Source organism: Eublepharis macularius, chromosome 14, assembly GCF_028583425.1.
Source record: "Eublepharis macularius isolate TG4126 chromosome 14, MPM_Emac_v1.0, whole genome shotgun sequence".
Lineage (NCBI taxonomy): Eukaryota > Metazoa > Chordata > Lepidosauria > Squamata > Eublepharidae > Eublepharis > Eublepharis macularius.
The window spans coordinates 4,829,965-4,849,651 of NC_072803.1; the positions used below are offsets into that span (position 1 = coordinate 4,829,965).

The 19,687-nt window shown below is 47.8% G+C and overlaps 1 protein-coding gene across 1 annotated transcript; it reads left to right on the top strand.

Moving 5' to 3' along the window:
* The first annotated feature begins 3,917 nt into the window (after positions 1 to 3,917).
* Positions 3,918 to 14,075, top strand: LOC129342328 (6-pyruvoyl tetrahydrobiopterin synthase-like). Its single transcript, XM_054998029.1, has 6 exons — positions 3,918 to 4,024; positions 7,589 to 7,662; positions 8,339 to 8,361; positions 9,310 to 9,366; positions 12,017 to 12,087; positions 13,830 to 14,075. Exons 1-6 carry the CDS (start codon positions 3,927 to 3,929, stop codon positions 13,951 to 13,953), a joined length of 447 nt encoding a protein of 148 aa, XP_054854004.1. The 5' UTR covers positions 3,918 to 3,926; the 3' UTR covers positions 13,954 to 14,075.
* The last annotated feature ends 5,612 nt before the right edge of the window (positions 14,076 to 19,687 follow it).

Below are 19,687 nucleotides of genomic sequence, written 5' to 3' on the forward strand. Positions count from 1 at the left end.
TTTAGAATGCTGTAGTTGGCGGATGGGCAGGATATAGAATACAGACGACTGGCTTTGTAGAGCCTGGTGTATTTGGGGGGGGGGTGCTGTTTCAATGATAAATAACTAATGCAACAAGTCAGGAGACCAAAGCCCTTAGTTCAAAAAGGCCAAACACGCAGCACAACAGATTGATTTACTGTGGAATAATTGATCTTCCCCGTAGCTGCACTGCCACAAAACACAACTTTCCTAAGGCTGGGGATGAAGTTCTGCTCTGATGAAGGGGGTAACTGATGATGCATCCTGCTCTGGGGGCATGACCTCATCTTGTGACCAGTCCAAGACAAATGTTTGCCCCCTCCTAACTGATGGCTTCTTTGGCCATGACAGACTGTCTCATCGATGTCAGAGCTCTTCCTGGAAAAGTGCAGAGGAAAAGTCCAGGAAGAGCTCTGACATCGATGGGGTCCAATCCACAGACCCAGCTAGGGTTGCCAACTCACACTTGAGAAATACCTGGAGATTTGGGGGTTGGGGGTTGAGAGGATGGGAATGTCAGCAGGGCCTGATGCCAAAGAGTCCACCCTACAAAGAAGCCATTTTCTCCAGGGGAACTGATCTCTGTAGTCTGGAGTTATGGGTTCCCCCTCATTGGCAGTCTTCTGAATCATTCTGTCAGTCCCTGGCAGTTAGATCCCCAAGCTCTCCGCAATTAACACACAGGTGCTCCAGTTGAAGTAACTTTATTAGAGATCCATTCAGTACAAGGTGCTTAGACAGTGGAATTGGCAGAAGTGACATATGTGGGGCTAGCATTGTTAGTTATAGGGAATCTTCCCGCCTTGGGAAAAAGGACCGTTAAGGGGGGGGGGGGTTGGAGTGAGACATTGTTTTAGAGTAGACAGTGAGAAAGATGAACCTATCTTTGGTTCTCAAGCACGATACATTTCGAGCCAGTTTCAGCTAGCAGTCAAGGGGCAAATCCACACGCCCTTGGCGCGTCCTGGCATTGCGCTAAATATTCGCTAAACACCCTGAAGTATGGCATATTTCTAGCGCGATTCAGAAATCGCGCTAGAAAGACACTACTGGGTGTTTAGCGAACATTTAGCGCAACGCCGGGACGCTCTGAGGGCATATGGATTCAGCTAAGGACACTGGCTCAGCGGAGCAAGAAAGAGAAAGTAAACATTTGCAAGATAACCTGCTGGCACTGCAGCAATAAAGAACTTCCCATATTCTCAGAGATCAGAGGCAGAGCCCATATACATTCATGGCAGATATGCAGGGGCCATATACAACACTTTCTTTTATTCTCTATGCTCTTTGTGACTACAGTCTTGAGCATCAACAGTTCAACAAAAATAAACAAAAGCAATAATATCAACAGCAACAAATAATAATAATAGCAAAAAATATAACCATTACAGCTAAAAGGCCAAATTGCCCAGATCTGGCTATCTGTTAGATTTGATAACATATGAAAAAAGAAATTGGCTGTTGCCAAGGTTATATTATAATCACTTCCAGCCAATAAAATCTGTAATTATAGTCAGCCAAGACACAACTCAGGTCCTTTAGAAAAGGAGAGACAAACATGATTCTACACCTTTGGAATTTTGGACAGTGCAACAGTCAATGGAGCAAGGGGCCAAGGCTCCCTGTATCGCAGCACCTGTCTGCTAATGGAATCCTTCCAAAAACAGCCACATAGCTCTGCCGTTGGGATTGAATTAAAATGAGCCAGCATAAAGGCTCATGGATATTTAGGGACTGTCAGGGGAGTTTTCAGACTGAATGGGGACCCTGAAAGGCCATTACCTGTCCCCTTCGTTCTCCATGGAGAAACACTAAAGCCCTGAAGCAGCGCAAGCTTCTTTATCCATTTAATTTGGTCTCTAGTAGGCAGGATTACTTTGTCTGATGGATAAGTGTTAATATCCATCAAGATTTTGTGGTTTTAATGTGATGTTTGGGCTGCAGGTCTAAGTCAAAATCAAGGCCCCAGTGAGTTTGTCACTCTTTCAGCCCGGCCTTCCTCCCAGGAGCTCAGGGTAGCTTGCACCCCACGTTATCCTCACAACAACCATGTGAGGTAACAACAACAACAACATTTGATTTATATACTGCCCTTCGGGACAATAATGCCCACTCAGAGCGGTTTACAAAGCACGTTATTATTATCCTCACGACAATCACTCTGTGAGGTGGGTGGGGCTGAGAGAGCTCTGAGAGAGCTGTGACTGACCCAAGGTCACCCAGCTGGCTTCAAGTGGAGGAGTGGGGAATCAAACCCAGCTCGCCAGACGAGTCCTGCTGCTCTTAACCACTACACCAAACCGGCTCTCCAGGTAGTGATAATATTAATAATAATAATATTCGATTTATATACCGCCCTTCAGGACGACTTAACACCCACTCAGAGCAGTTTAGAAAGTATGTTATTATTATCCCCACAACAATCACCCTGTGAGGTGGGTGGGGCTGAGGGAGTTCTGAGAGAGCTGTGACTGACCCAAGGTCACCCAGCTGGCTTCAAGTGGAGGAGTGGGGAATCAAACCCGGTTCTCCAGATGAGAGCCCCATTGCTCTCAACCACTACACCAAACAGGCTCTCCAGGTAGTAATAATATTAATAATAATAACCCTGCTGTAGTTCTTCCCCAGGCTCCACCCCCAAATCTCCAGAAATTTCCCAACCCAAAGTTGACAACTCTGTAAATAAACAGTAGCTTTCCCAGCTTGTTCCCCCGCAACACCTGTCCATGCTGCAGAGACAAAGCAAATTTTTGTCAAGGCAAATCCCGGCAGCAGGGATCACCTGCGAGCCCAACCCTGGTTTCATAAGTTATTACCACCGTTAAAATAACGAAGTCTGAACAGGGTCTAACTGTAACACACAGCTTCAAACTATTGTTTCAGATCCTGGTTTGGGTGTGCCCTAACTAGCCATAGTTAGTGGAGGGGCATTCAGATGACCACAATAACCACAATTTCTTCAATTAAACCAAAGTTTTGTGTAGTGTTACTAGACACCCCCTCCCCGGTGGGGGCAAGGGATCTCACACCCCCACTTTGGCTCCCCAGCCCCGCTCACCTGGTCAGCAGGGGGGGGAGGAAGGGGGAGGCTGGCTGAGAGCCACTGGAGCACATGGTGAAAGGGCACAAGCTCCAGAGGTCCCAATAACACATTTTCCAGTTGGAAATATAGCTGTTTGGGGCCAATTTTGCCCTTGCTGAGACCCCACCACTTCTGTTTTTCAACCAGAAGTGACTTCATCTTGGCCTCCAGAGTGTGCATGCATGTGAGGAAGTTGGATCGAGACCCCATGCCTGCGACAAAACCCCTGCTACCCATTTTAAAGGTAGGGGAGGCTGGTAACCCTAGTTTCCTCTTGTGTCTGAATTAAACCAGTGTTAACCAATTGCAGGTGCCTAAGGAATTGTCTCAAACTAAATCACTCTGAGACTAAGCTGAGCTTTCAGAATCAAAGCGCGCGCACACACACAAAATAAAACCAGACTTTCCACGTATTTAGCAACCCAGTTTGTAACAGAATTCCAGGGGCCCATCCTACACCACCGTACATTTGCATTTCAGACGCGACAGGCCTTCTAGCCCCCATTCACAGAATCCTTTCCCAAGATCACATGAACTGGAGCCTGACCACGAGCAAGTCTGAGATAATTCCACCATTTGAGAGGAGGCCATATCAGTCCAAGGGAGAGGGAAACATGCCGCATTAAAGAAAGTAGGTCACGGTCATACTGTTCAAAGAGTACGGGGCCAGGAAATAGGCTTTTTAAGGGGCCGCTTTAAACCCTGCGTCCAATTGCCTGGTTTTGCTGCTTATCATATGATGATGACTTGCGGGTGTATTTATTCCAGTCCCTAAGGAGGGCTCCCAGTTTTAGCTGCAGCTCAGGTCCCGGGGGTTTTAGCAATGCAGAGCATAGCAGAAGACAGCAAACCAAATGCCACAGGCAAAATGACCTTCCTCTCCCGAACGGAAACCTTTGCAGCTGCCCACAGGCTGAGCAGGTAATGGTGGGGAGAAGAAGTGGGAAGATGTACTGGTTTGGGGCAGGTGTGGGGTATTTCAATTTTGTAAACAGCCAGGTGACCAAACAGCTGGTATTGTCTTGGATCCCTGAGAATTTTAATGGACATTTGCGTGAGGGTCTTGCTCCAATACCTGACAAATTACCTACAATTCTCTGGGTATTGCGGTCTCAGGTGCTGCCTCTGCTACCTGTACCACCTGGGTATCCAAAGAAGAGCCCACCTGAGCCTGGACTGAGTTGAAGAGCAAGAATGGAGAGGGGTGTTTTGCTGTCTGTGCTGATCTCTTTGCCTTCCACCTTCCTCTGCTCCCATTCACCTTTGTGATGTTATTTCATATGGCCACTGGCCACCTGCTCTCTCCAGAGGACTTTAGGACCTTTGCTAGCTGAGCAAGATTTGTTGGAGAAGAGGCAGGCCAAAGATTGCCTGAAGCTGGAAGGGGCAGGATAGCAGGAGTAAAGGGCCAGCAGAGAAGCAAGCCGGGTCATCTTTTTCTCCTCTTCTTCTCTGAGAGATCTCTTCCTCTCTCTCTCTCTCCACTCTTACTAGCTCTTTTTACTGTATCCTAATCTATATGGATGATGCTGTCATCAAGATTATTCAATGATAGAGAGACTGAACTACCGGCAACAGAGCAAGCTGAGGGACTAGGCAGGTGACAAGTTGGCAGTACCAAGAAGCACCTACTGGTAGAGGAACAAAGAGGGTTTGATCTGTCAGTGGCCACTGCCAGACTGCAACCGATGAACGCATTTGCAAAAATCCTATGCAGAATAAACTCAAGACAGAACCACTTTTCAGCAACCCCCTCACCTTCATCCCCTGCTGGACAGCCAGCCATTTCATCCATCCATCCATCCATCCATCCATCCATCCATCCATCCATCCATCCATTTAGAGTAGCCATTCATGGCCCTCTGCTCCATGAATCTGTCTAACCCCCTCTTATCTATCACTCGCAGGGAATTCCACAGTTTAATAACTCGTTGGGTAAAGAGGTATTTCATTTTGCCTGTCTCAAACCGACCGCCTATCAACTTTATTGGGTGCCACCAAGTTCTAGCATTATGGGACAAGGGGGAAAGGGTCCCTCTATTCAGGGGTTTTTTTCTGGGAAAAGAGGTGGCAGAACTCTCAAGAGGGAAATGAGGAAGAAACACACGGGATTCTTTGAAATCATATTGTTTTCAAGCACTATTGCCGAGTATTTTCAAGAGGTGCCGGAACTCCGTTCCACCGCGTTCCCCCTGAAAAAAAAGCCCTGCCTCTATCCATTTTCTCTCCCCACACATAATTTTATTAAGAGTCCTTTTTACCTGCTGTTTTCCACTCAATAGTGGACTCAAAGCAGCTTACAATATTACCTCCCCACGCTCACACAGACACCCTAACACAACGGAAAATGTTTCAACCCAAGTTAACAACAGATCTACCATCAACAAATGAACGTGCACGGAGGAGAGGGGCAGGGCACATGGTAGGCACTGTTCCCGCAATGACAACAATCTCTCTCCACAGCAAGTCAGGCACTCACATTTTCCCTTCGAGTAGGCATTCCAATGGCAAGACTTAATTCGTGAGATTTCCTTTGCTAGCCATGCACGCCCATATAATTCACCAGTACTTTAATACAAAATTACAGTGGGGACTCTGGTACCTTGTAACTTTACGAATACACAATGGGTTTTTGCCAGCTCATAGCAGACACAGGCCCAGCAATATTTCAGAATTTTTGATACAATTTTCACTGGAAAAAGAAAAATACTAGAAGTACATTTCGCTGGTGGAACTGTATGCTCATGCCTTTTTCTTTTCTTTTTTTTGGTAATTGTAACTTGGCCATTTTTAATTGGATCTTTCTGAAATGGGATGATTACAGCCCCCCTTCCTCCAATGAAGAGTCTCTGTGTCAAATTTCAGACCAACGGGACAAGTTGCCTTGATGAATAGAATATCCGGGTTAACAAAAAGACATTTAACCAGCAGGATAGAACTTGGGTAGTCATTCCCAAGACGGTCTAATATGAACTCCAAAATGGTCTTGCTGGATTGGGTCAAAGACTTCTCCAACCTTCTGTCCTCAACGCTGCCCAACCAGACACCTTGGACAGCTCTAAAGCAAGCCATGTAAGAGATACATATCCCTGCTCTCACTCTGGTATACTGCATATGAACATGGGGGTTCCATTTTTGTAATCTTGTCTAATAATTGAGGATACTAGATTTTTCTTCCATGACCAAAAGATCTGAAGTGCAATCTGCAGTGTATGTCCTTCAAAATGAGCCTCATTGAGCTCAGCAAGGCGTACTCTCGCGGAAACAGCTTTTAGGACAACACCCTTTGTCAGGGCTTGCCGCTGCTGCCGCTGGGCGTGGCACTGGGCGGTCTGCTCCTGACGTCACAGGGGGGCCAGGGATTCTGCAGGACCCTGCTCTGTGGAAGGAGGGGCGGTATACCTCACCCAGACTCCCTCTCAGTCCACTCGCTGGCCTGCTCAACCTGGCCTGCTTACCCTCTGCGTCCTCCTTCATCTCCTCCTTCCAGAACTCTCCTCCAAACCTCCACCCTTGCATCTTACTGCTCTCACTCCACATCATCACTCCTCACTCACACCCACCACCACAGGGCTCTTCCCAGCCAGCTTTTATAGGGCTTCCTTCTACTGCCCCACCCCTCTTCCAGCCTGGCCTTGGGCTGCACCAAGCAGTTGCAGCTGGGGTAGCTGATCTGGCCCCACTGACCAGCACCAGCTGTGCCTTGTTCTCTGGCTGCCCAGCCTCCCTGCCTTGGCTGATTGCTGAAGGCATGTCCAGCTGCAGTCCCCCGGCTAGCAGCCCAGCCTCCCTGGCAGAGCTGATGGCTGAAGGTGGGTCCAGCTGCGGCTCCTTGGCTGGTTGCCCAGGGCTTCCTGCAGAGTGCCTCCAATAGCCCCACCTGGAGTGGCTTGGCTTTTGGCAACTCCTGGGCCAGGCTACTATTTCCTAGCTGGGGCATGGCTTTGGGTTGTTGGGGCTGCTGCTGCTTCTCCTCCTCAGGTAAGGTCTTTGGGTGGGTGACTGCTGGGCTCCCAGTCCCTCTGCCCTTGCCCCCTTCCACCTTGCCTAGCCCCCTTTCCCTTCCTAGGGGAGTGGGACTCGCTGGCCTCTCTCTGTCTCCCTCTGCCTCCTGAGGCCCTGGGCTTTTGCCCCTTGCCCCTGGCACTGGCAGGTTCTGGCTCCATTTGCCTGTGGGAGGGGTTGACCTGCTGTACCCCAGCTGCCCCCTCTGCCTGCCAGTCAGACTGGTTGACCTGCTGTCTGCTGGCTGCCCCCTCTGTTTGCCCGTCAGCCCGGCTGACCCGCTGTTCCCTCCTACCAAGTCTGGGGGCTGGGACCCAGACCCCGGACACCCTTAATTCCTTATAGATTGTACACTTTCAGCTCGGCTGTGTGCCTGCATTGCCTATACCACATCAAAAAGTGTGAAAGGAAACAGGGGCAGGGTTGCCCATTTTAACCACGGGCTTGTTAATATCACCCCCACTCCCTTTGATCTTGCAGCAAATTGCTTAACGACGAAGAGAACCGGAAGCTGTTTGGGAAATGTAACCACAGCCACGGACACAATTATAAAGGTAAGCAGCCCTGCATCGTGCGTCATGCGTGCTTTGCCAGCCACCTCTGGGTTTACATGGGAGCAAACACTTAAACGGGTGGAGAGGAAAGGAAGTGGCAAGCATTCAAACATGCACTGGGAAACTTCACTGCGTCCACCCTCTCTTGTGCATGTTCTGTTCCTTGCGAGAGCAGGAGATGCGTTTCCCCAACTCTCTGCTGCCCTCTCATGGTTCTGAGTTGGGACTGCTGCTAATCCTATCCTGATCAAAAAGAGTCCAGTAGCACCTTTAAGACTAACCAATTTTATTGTAGCATAAGCTTTCGAGAATCAAGTTCTCTTCGTCAGATGCATGGTACAGAAACTGGTCAAATATAGAAGAGGAGGGGGGAGGAGGGGAGGAGAGAGAAGATGCAGTTAGGGGGGGAGGGGGAGGGAGCAACCAAAACATTCCTTTGCTAGTAAATGTAAACATCTCCTTTTGGTGTGTGGATCAGTTGGCTTTTGTGAGGCTTCAAAGGAGTTTGCCGTGTTAGTCTGTAGCAGTAAAACAGCTAAACCATCCAATTCCAATGCAGTATAAGCCTTCGATAACCACAGCTCTCCCCGTCAGATGCATCTGACAAAGAGAACTGTGGTCCCCGAAAGCCCATGCCAGGTGCCTAACCTGCTTTCTCTCCCTCTTTGCTTTTCAGTGATAGTGACTGTACGTGGAGAGGTAAGCATTTTTGTTCATTTCTCCTTTTGGAAAGAACACACATGCAAGGGAAAGTTGTGCTTTGGTAAAAAATCTGGCATTGACAGCACTCGTGAGGTTTGTGCCAATTGCCCGTTTCAATGTGTGGCAGAGAGATCTGATCAGTTAATATACTGAAAGCCAGTGTGGTGGGGTGGCTAGAATGCCAGACTAGGATCTGGGAAACCCAGGACTGAGTCCCCGCACTGCCATGCAAGGTTGCTGGGTGACCTTGAGCAAGTCCCACCCTCTCAGCCTAACCTACCTCACAGGGTTGTTGTGGGGATAAAATGAAGGAGACGAGAATGATGTAAGCCACCTTGGGTCCCCGTTGGGGAGAAAGGTGGGAGTAATATGAAATATATAAAAATACTGTTGGATCGGGCTGCTGGAGTGGACCAAGTTTGTGGTGGCACAAAAGCAATGGATTTTACCCTGCTATTGATTCCCACCCACCCCAGTATACTGCCTCTGTACGTGGAGTCTCCATTTTTAGCTCACCCCAGTGAGAAATTTGTCTTCCAAGAATTTGCCCATTTTTTTTCTTTTCAAATGCAAGCTAGTGCCATCATCAGTACATTTTGTGGTGCCTTTCCAGAGGTGGTGCTAAGCCTGTGGACTGGCACCCTCCCTTTTTGGTTTTTAGGAGGGTAGTAAAAACCTGCCAAGCATTTGACCTAGCTGAAGTTTAGCTCCTTGGGAACCGATCTGGACTGCGTTGCTGGGAAAGGCTCTTTCGGCATTCTGTTTATAGAGTCATTGTGTACGGTTTCCTTTCATGTATATTTGTATTTCTACCTTCAGGGTTTATTTAAATTGTGATGTTTATGCTATAGTAAGGTGCCTTGACGTCACTTATGCCCCAAGCCCGAGTTTAAAGATGTTTTAACAGTTCCATTTTTAAAATAAAATAAACAAATTGCCTTACAGATGAATCCCATCAGCGGTATGTTTATGAACATTTACAAGCTTCAGGAATATATGCAGGTAACTCGAGGTTTCTGATTAAAACCTTTTGCGTATGTTAGAATCACTGCCTGCCAAACCCGGATTCTTGAGACATCAGAGCTCCGCACGAACCTCCACTGTAGAGGAAATAGCAGCAGAATCCCTGTAAACAAATCTAACCTAGAATCCGCTGTTCAAGAGATAGGAAGCGCCACAAGACGTTCCTCCCTGCCCGGCTGCTGTTCAGAGAGGCTGTCCTCTCTGAAGTTCCCTCCTTTAAAAGGCCTAAAACAGGCAGTCAACTAGGGAAACTCCTGCTTAAGAAGAGGGGAATAACTTAGCACACTGCTTGAAAAAGAATCCTGGCCAGCCAAAAAATACTCCTTTCCTTTTTCGTCTGGGGAGCTTCGCTGGCAGGGCCTCCTCCAACTGCATTGCTTATTAGGCGTCACATCCTATCACTGCATTGACTTGCATTGCATAATCCACCTTGAGTTTCAGTGAAAAATTCAGACTATTCAATAAACAAATAGCAGAGCTGGAACGCCACCCCCCCAGCAACAGGAGGGCCGCATCCACCCAGGCAGTCAGCCCACAGCGCTAAAGGGGAGCTGTGCCTTGAGATGGGGCAGTGCCCGTTACTCACGCCCAGGGCTTTTTTTCTTTTTTTCTTTTTTTTATAAATTTTTTTTTATTTTTCATAACTACAAAACACTACACAGCACTACACCAGACTATCACAAGGAAAGGGGAGAGGGAAGGGACAAAGGGGGGTGGAAAAAGAAAAAAAGAAAAAGGGGGGGGGAATGAACTACAAACACTAAACACTACACTTCAATGTTTTCCCTTCATACTGTCATAATACAAAAATAGCTCCATAGGATAATGATGGAGTGGTTAATCATACAGAGAATAAACATTTCAAATTCTGATTAAACTTTCCTCCCCCTTCTAGGTCCCGGACGCAGTTCTCTCTGTGTTGCGGTGCTCTCCTCCTCCTCCCCCCCCCCTCCGGCTCCTCCTTTTCTTCGTTCTCGGTGCAGCAGAGTTCTGGGTTTTTATTCTCAAAATCCTTTCGTTGATCTTCTGATAATATCTTATAGGCCTGATCTTTATATCTGAACCATATTCCTTCCGGGAATAACCATTTGTACTTTATTCCATGGTCCCTCAGAAGAGCTGCAAACTTTTTATATTTAAAACGCCGTTTCCGGACTAGAAATGGAACGTCCTTCAAAATCTTGACTTTCAAACCCATAAAGTCCAAATCCGCATTGTATGAGTTATATAGGATGGTGTCCCGAATCTTTTTAGATGAAAAGTCAATAATGATCTCACGAGGCAACTGTCGCTTTGCCCAGGGCTTTTTTTTCAGTGGGAACGCAGTAGAACGGAGTTCCAGCACCTCTTGAAAATACTCGGCAATAGTGCGTGAAAATAATATGATTTCAAAGAATCCCGTGTGTTTCTTCCTCATTTCCCTCTTGAGAGTTCCGCCACCTCTTTTCCCAGAAAAAAAACCCTGCTCACACCATTGCTTACCAGCAAAGGGAGCGCTCTCAGCTTAAACAGGGAGAAAGGCGGTTTTAGTCCTAGCCTGACTATCAGAGCTGTCATGAGTAACCAGGTGGGATCTGGTAATAGTAATAACAACAAGTAGAAAAGAGCAAGAGTCACACGGCTCGCTTTTTCAGATACAGTTAGAATATGAGTCCATCTGTCCTTATGTCTTGGAGAGTGGAGTGATTTCAGATGCCGAAAGACAATAGCAGGTAAATGACAATAGCAGTGAATGACATTCGCAGGTGTGATTGGAAGGGGTGGGTGTGCAGAGGGGTGGTGGGTGTGGAGAAATCAGCATTGATCATGAGAAAGATGGACTTACAATCTAGCTGTATCTGAAGAAGTGAGCTGTGAATCACAAAAGCTCATACCCTACCACAAATTTTGTTAGTCTTATAGGTGCAGAGGGGTAGTGAATGTGGAGGTATATCCCTCCAAGATCTAAGGATAGATGGACTCACATTCTAGTTATATTTGAAGAAGTGAACTGTGACTCACAAAAGCTCATACCCTGCCACGAATTTTGTTAAGTCTTATAGGTGCTACTGGACTCTTGCTCTTTTCTACTGCTACAGACAGACTAGCACAGCTACCCATCTTGATCTAGCAACATGTGTTTATATAATAATAACAACAACAACATTCGATTTATATACCGCTCTTCAGGACAACTTAACGCCCACTCAGAGTGGTTTACAAAGTATGTCATTATTATCCCTGCAACAAAACACCCTGTAAGGTGGGTGGGGCTGAGAGAGCTCTGAGAGAGCTGTGACTGACCCAAGGTCACCCAGCTGGCTTCAAGCAGAGGAGTGGAGAATCAAACCTGGTTCTCCAGATTAGAGTCCTGCGCTCTTAACCCCAAACTGGCTCTTCTAGATAGATAACTGCCCATTACGCAGATGTGAATGACAAGGGCCGCCATCCTAACAGGGGGAGAGGAAAGCCCTTTGCAAGCACCCTAGCCCCAGCCTGGATTCCCCCTGGCTACTTTTTGCAGCCAACTTCTGGTCCAGAGATCCATTCGCTGATCCCCAGCGTCACATTTGGCCCTCCAGTGCAAAGTCCGGAGCCTCCCATTTCTTTCTGAACCCAGCCCCACTTCTGCCCCTCTTGTCTTCTTCAGGAAGCCATCCTGGAGCCTTTGGACCACAAGAATTTGGACCAGGACGTGGAGTTTTTTGCAGATGTTGTAAGGTAGGTTGGGGGGAGAGCTGGGGGAGGGGGCTGGAACGGCCGGGCTGCTCCCCCTCCGCACTCCTCAAAAAGCGTCCATTTTGCGCACGTTCTGCGTTTGAAAAGAAATCCTTCTGATCATTATTAATCGTTTTGGCACGCAGAGGAGGCCATCCGTTGCTCTGCTTTACAGCAAGGAAATCAACAAATATGCCCAAGACCAGGTGGACCCAGACCACAGCTGAGATGAAATTTGAATTCGAGCCCCTCGAGTCTGATTTTATATCCACACATGGGCTGTTTCCACACGGCTTACCTTCTTTCGGAAAACAGCGTCTTCACGCGCGAAGTCACATGAGAAGACGCTGTTATCGCGCGAAATTGCGCAAGAAGACTCTGTCTTCTGCGATAACAGCATCTTCTCGCGCAATAACAGCGTCTTCTCGTGTGATTTCGCGCATGAAGACGCTGTTTTCCGAAAGGAGGTAAGCTGTGTGGAAACGGCCAGGTTCCAATTTCAGCTGTTGGAAGTATACCATTCCTTTGCTTTCAAACTTGATATCCACCAGTTTACCCATCAGAATATCATGAGGAACCTTGTCAAATACTGAAATCCAATAAACTACATCGACAGCATTCTCGTGATTCAGTAAGCCTATCACTCGATCATAAGAGATGAGGTTGGTCTGGCAAGGACCTTTGGGGGACAAATGCACACTGACTTCCCTATATCACCATGTTGTCTATCAGATGCTTACATACGGGTTCCTTTAATATCTGTTCCAGTACCTTCCCTGGGACAGCAGTCAGGCGGACGGGTCTGTAGTTTGTTGTAGAGAGCTCCCCTAGCCAGTCTCAGCACATTCTGAGGTTCGACCTCTCTGACAGCAGCCCTACAGTACCTAGCTACCCCGAGATACTCTTCTTTGGATGCGTTTCCTTCCCTCCATTTCTTGAACATCTCCTTTTTCCTCCTTTTCTCTCTGTTCCTCCACATTGGCTTCTTAGATTCTCTACCGCATTTCCGTCCTGCTGGACTCGTGATAGCTTGAGCTTGCAACAGCTCTTCTTTTAGGACACCCCATCCTTCACCTGCTGCTTTCCTTTTCAGCATTCTTGTCCATGGAGCGGTTCTCACCCGAGGACGGAAAATCCCTAGGCGAAACCTGTCAGCCAGCATGGACAGCTGCCATAGCCAACCTTAACTCTAGCAAGAAGTTTCTAAAACTGAGGAATTATGCCAAAAGCTTACGTTTTATAGGACCAGGGGAAACCCTTCCGGATCACTTGACAGCTGCTGAACCAGAGGGTTCACTTATCTATAACAGCTCTATCAGAATCAGGGCTTTTTTCCAGCAGGAACGCAGTGGAACGGAGTTCTGGGACCTCATGAAAATGGTCACATGGCTGGTGGCCCCGCCCCCTGATCTCCAGACAGAGGGGAGTTGAGATGGCCCTCCGTGCCGCTCGGCGGCACGGAGGGCAATCTCAACTCCCCTCTGTCTGGAGATCAGGGGGCGGGGCCACCAGCCATGTGACCGTTTTCTCCGAGGGCAACCCACTGAGTTCCACCAGCTCTTTTCCCAGAAAAAAAGCCCTGATCAGAATAATTCTATCAGAGTAGAGGACAGACAGATATGATCTGAAGTCACAGGCAGGTGCGAAGGGTGGTAGCCCTGTCTGACTATTAATCTACCTTTATACAAAACTATGCGTCACCTGCATCTTCCTCTACCTCATCAATCTCTCTATTCTTTCTGCAGCACGACGGAGAACTTAGCCGTGTACATCTGGAAAAACCTTGAAAAAATCCTTCCAGCCGGATGCCTGTACAAAGTCAAGCTCTATGAATCTGACAAAAACTTCATTGTTTACAAGGGAGAATAAAAATATATACAACGTGGAGCGGGCTATGGCTGGGAGCGCATTTCCCCATGTGTCACATTAACACTCATTCTCGATTCAGTTTGACAGTCTTTCGTAAGAACATTTGTGAGCGTTTCTGTGCCTGTAACGCTGTGAGGGGAGTCAAGTTTGTATAATCTTTAACCATGGAAAAATTGCAGACTTGCCCCCCCCTAATCTGGTGGTTAATTGTGCAAAAATGTTCTGTTGCAGTTTCCTGTAGCTAAGGACAATTTCTTTTTTTTGCTAAGGTGGTTCTCACCCACATGCACGGCACTTGATAGCATGAGGCTGAAAATTTGGACAGGCACAGTTGCAAAACATTGACAAGGTTCAAATGTCACAGCCAAATGCTATCACACAAGACACATGAAGTGAAAGTTAAGGGAAAACAAGTCTGAGCTCGATTCGGTGCTGGACTCATACAGGCATTTTGTTCCTCCACCTGCCATTTGCACACTGAGAATTGCAGCTGAACCCATGACGTATGAAAGCTGGCACACAGGTTAGCCAGAGTTTGTTTGCCTCCGATACCTTTGACTGTAACTACATCATAATGAACCCATTTTAAACCACAGGAGGTGGCACAAGAGGCACACAAAAGCCTGCCAATGCTTTTTGTGAACCGCAATTATAAGTGATGTCTAAATACAGCCCATACTACAGTTGCATGATTATCCTTGGGGACTCTCAAGGTCCTGTAGCCAGTTCCCCTGCACACAGCTCGAGAATTAAACATTTCCACTTTCCAGACAAATCATAGTTTGTCTGTGTCCGAACCTGCAATGACAGTTTGCTCTCTTCTGTTCAAACCAGGGTTAAACCAGAGCTTGGAAACCTTGTTGAGAAGAAAAAGGAACCACAAATCATTTGCAGCAAGTCAATTTTTTTTCATTATCGAGCTGTGCCCAATTGGAGGAGATGGAGCCTCAGGGGACACACACACACAGAGGAGAGAGACAGAGAGACAGAGACAGAGACAGAGAGAGCTTGGCTCGGTCACACAACAAACAACTATTTCTCGTTATGTCTGAGCTTTTGCCATTGTGTTCTGCAGTGATGTGAGATTCTCTGTAGGGTTCCATTCACACACTCGCAAGTCACCACCCATGGCTGCAGCCATCAAACCATGCACATTCATGGCTCAATGCCGCCTCCCCACAGTGTGCAGTGTGCTGTGTCATAAAACCTGCTCATAATCTGACAGCATATCTTCCTTGATTAAGATGCCTCAACTGACAGCTTAATTGGGCAGCTACGACACCAGGCTTGCTAGCCAGGTTTGTACAACGCAAAATGTTTCATTTAAGCTTTATTTAATAAACAAAAACATGGACACAGATCGTTTTAAGGTCGATTAAGTTTATGAATTTTGAAGCCCCTGATCTGATAGGAAGCTTGAAGCTGTGTTCATGCTAAGAAGGTATTTCCCACCGTCATTTCTGCCTGTTAATGAGCGAAATGCATCATTTCACCGCACACGGTGCAGTTAACATTATAGCTAGAAAACGGAGGTTAAAGACCAGGTTGTATAAAATTGGGCATGCGGAGCGGGGGGGGGGGGGCAGTGAGTGGTGGCAGCTGTAAAAGGAAGTGGATGTCCATCTCCCACCATCCAGGCATCTCTTGCTGGTCCTTCACCTCTGCTCGTGGACATGCATACTGTAAATGTGTTTCAGAGAAGCACAGGCCGTTGCACCTGGTGTGTATTTTTCTTGCAAAGAACTCACATATAAAATTGCTTGAATTTAGCAGTCAAAGGTCCTATACCCTCAATAACTTAATATGACTGGCTGGCAATGATGACATTGCCAAGGCTGTTTTCTGCACCTTTGAAAGACAAGCATGACTCACTCCAAACCAACCAGTAAGATCATGGCGGAGCTGGGATGGAAACTCCCGTCCAACCCAAGCGTGGAGTCTCACAAGCCGATCGGCATTTTTTCCTGCGCTTCTCACCTGCTCTGCTGAATGAATATTCTGGATGAGATTACAGGCAGGGTGAAGGCAGGACAAGATGTTTCTCTTCCATGTTAGGTTTGAAAAATAAGGTCTGCGTGCCTCCACATATCTTCTTTAGTCATCTGTGGTCCATCCGTGGTAGTAAAGATCGAAAAAGAGCCAGCCCTCTTCCAGTTTGCTAACACTGCTTTCTCGGGTCACCTGGAGGCAAATCTTTCTTGCCAGGGGTCTCTGGCTAGCTCAGCTACAGACTGAGGTGATACTTTGAGGTGATACTCAGAGGATGTGCAGGATACTGCCGTCTCCCTAATAAGGCTGGCTGCATGGAGCAGAGGTTGTTAACTCACAAACATCACTGTTTATCTTCTAACCTGCTCGGGCCACTTCACAAACTGATTATAAAGACCTGACTGCCCCCAGCAACCAGCCAGCCCCTGGAGTGCCACTGCTCATTGGCAGCTGGGTCCTAACAACAACAACAACAACAACATTCAATTTATATACCGCCCTTCAGGACAACTTAACATCCACTGAGAGCCAAGCTACAAGTGACGCCTGACACAGGTTGGACACTTGTCAGCTTCCCTCAGGTTTTGATGGGAAATGTAGTCCTCTTGGTCTTGCAGCTTGGCTCTCCATTACAGCTGCAAGACCAGGATGCCTACATTCCCCATCAAAACTTGAGGGAAGCTGACAAGTGTCCAACCTGTGTCAGGCATCACTTGTAGCTTGGTTCTCAGAGTGGTTTACAAAATACATTATCATCATCCCCACAACAACGACCCTGTGAGGTGGGTGGGGCTGGGATTGCTCCTAAAAGCTGTGACTGACCCAAGGCCACCCAGCTGGCTTCAAGTGGAGGAGTGGGGGATCAAACCTGGCTCTCCAGATTAGAGTCCCACACTCTTAACCACTACACCAAAGTGGCTCTCACACCAAACTGGCTCTCCTACCCATACCCCACCAGGCAGAGCTCACCAAGCCATTTGGAGCAGGGTCTGCAACACAGAGAAAGGTTCAGCAAGCACGGTCCTTTCTCTTCCCTGGACCCTCCTCACTTCAATGGGGTCAGAGAAGAAGCTGCTCCTGGCCTTCTTAACAGCCCCCAATTGGTTATGAGGCTCACAGGGGGCATTGCCCCAGCTGTAACCTCTCTGCTTCATCTACCTCACAGGCAGGGCTTTTTTTCAGCAGGAACGCGGTAGAATGCACCGCTCTCCTGCTTCAATTCTTCAATTCTACACTTCAGTTCTTTAATTCTTAAGGGTACAAAGACCATAGCCCGTCCGGAGACCGAGCTAAAAAACAAACAGCCACATCTTTATATTCTATTATTAGTCCCATTATTTGTGTATATCATTGACTAAATAATTTCTTAAAGGAGAAAAGTGTACAAAAAGATTTTTGTAACACCTCTCAAAAGTAATCACGTGCTGGTAGCCCCGCCCCCTGGTCCCATTTCTTCCCCACGTGCAGCCCAAGGCACCCGGCTCTTTTGCGGGATGCTGAGCCCCAGCGGTGACGAAAGAGGATCGGGCCCCGCACCCCAGCTTGCCTGGGTGGGGCTGCCTCTACTGCCGCTTCCTCGAGTGCTTCCCCCTGGCTGGAGGCAGAAGGGAGCCTCCCCACCCGTGGGGGCGCACCGGGCAGCGAAGCAGCAGGCGTGGCCGGTTGGCACAGGAGATTTCCTGTCCTGGGCGCGGAGACCAGGCTCTGGTGCTTCCCCTTCCTGGCACACCTTCGCTCCAGCCCTGTGCCCAGGCAACACAAGCTCATGGGCTTGCTCAGCTCCACCACCTCTTTTCCCAGAAGAAAAGCCCTGCTCACAGGGTGGTTGCAAAGCCATTGACTTCACCGTCCAATGACCGGACAGTCTTAGACAGAACCCATCTTACAACAGAAGTGCTGTTCCAAGCCCTGTGTGGAGGAAGGATGGGGCAAACGTTCAGATAAGAAAATGACATTCTGCTGTGATCTTCCACGACGTCAGTAATGGAACTATTTGTGTCAGCCTCCATGTTTTCATAGGAAAGCTAGTAGAAAAGAGCAAGAGTCCAGCAGCATCTATAAGACTAGCAAAATTTATGGTAGGGTATGAGCTTCCATGAGTCACAGCTCACTTCTTCAAAGCTCTGAAGAAAGGAGCTGTGACTCACGAACGCTCATAACCTACCACAAATGTTGTTAATCCGATAGCTGCTGCTGGACTCTTGCTCTTTTCTACTGCTACGGACAGACTAACACGGCTACCCATCTTGATCTATCTCCACAGGAAAGCGAGCATGGTGTAGTGTCAGACTAGGGTCTGGGAGATCCAGGTTCAAATCCCTCTCAGCCATGGAAACTTGTTGGGTGACCTTGGGCCAGTCACACACTCTCGACCTAACCTACCTCACAGGGTTGTTGTGAAGATAAAATGGAAGAGAGGAGAAGGATATAAGCTGCTTTGAGTCCCCACTGGGGCAAAAGATGAGGTATAAATGAAGTACTTATGTGGATTTCTCAGGACCAAAGCAGACAAGAGGCAGGGGGCTACCTGGCTCGTACCAGGATGGGACTGTGGTTCAGAGGAAGAACCTCTGCAGAAGGTTCTATGCAGAAGATCCTAGGTTCAATCTCTGGCACCACCAGTTAAAAAGATCAGGCAGCAGCTGGTGGGAAGGACCCTGAAGAGCCACAGCAGACAACACCGACCTTAGCAAACCCAGGGCCTGACTCAGCATAAGGCAGCCTCAGGTGTTCAAACTCTGCCCACGGACCTGCCTGCTCTGCAGGTCCCTGATTCGGGCTGGCAGCACAGCACAAGAGAAAAAAAGCTTTAAGCCTTACTCTGTCAGCTATTTTCCTGACCCAAATGAACTGAAATTTGCTCTGCTGATAAAATATATAGGTCTTGAGGCAGGATTTGAGTGTTCTCTCCAAGAGGCCAAGTAGGAGCCAGTTTGGTGCAGTGGTTAAGGGCGGGTTTGATTCCCCCCTCCTCTGCTTGAAGCCAGCTGGGTGACCTTGGGTCACTCACAGCTCTCTCAGAGCTCTCTCAACCCCACCCACCTCACAGGGTGATTGTCATGAGGATAATAACAACACCCTTTGTAAACCACTCTGAGTGTGACCCTAATCTGACCAGAAGAGCAGTATATAAACACAAGGTTATTATTATGAGGAGCCCCACAGGGTCACTTGGTTAGGAAAAAGGGTGAGGTGGAAGATTTAACCCCCCTCCCCCCCCCCGTATCACCTCTGCTATCTAAATCGGGGTACTACGTGCCCACTACCTGAAAGAAAAAGGACACCAAGAGCTCTGTCTGGAGAGGTTTGGCCCTTTCCGAAAGTGTTTGCTATGGTTCATTATATCACAGTGTGATTTCTGTTCTAAGTAATGCTTGCATGGATGACGCACAGCATAATTTACTAGGCGGATTTTTAAAAAAACAACCTCTGCGTGACTTCCACAAACTATCCCGTGATTCTCATGACTCAGTTAAGGTACAATACATGCCGTTCTCTGAAAACGCGTCCTCCTTTACGCAACTTCTTGCGATCCTGTTGGCATCTAGTACTTTTTTCCACAGTATGTCATGGCCTCAACCTGGTTCCTGCACACACGCTTATCCCGGGTTGGCTGAAACAAGCTGTGACTGGCACGTGCTGTGATGCCATCCCAGAAGCGAAGGTAAAGAAATTCAAAAGGGATAATCATGATTATACCACAGGAAAAGTTTATCCTTGGAGGGATAATTTGGATCAATCTAAT

Bases quoted from the DNA above. Each gene is read 5' to 3' on its own strand.
- LOC129342328 (XM_054998029.1), top strand. From the start codon at position 3,927: ATGCAGAGCATAGCAGAAGACAGCAAACCAAATGCCACAGGCAAAATG. The intron at 9,367-12,016 runs GTAACTCGAGGT...TGTCTTCTTCAG, and splicing joins AGCTTCAGGAATATATGCAG to GAAGCCATCCTGGAGCCTTT. The intron at 12,088-13,829 runs GTAGGTTGGGGG...TTCTTTCTGCAG, and splicing joins TTTTTTGCAGATGTTGTAAG to CACGACGGAGAACTTAGCCG.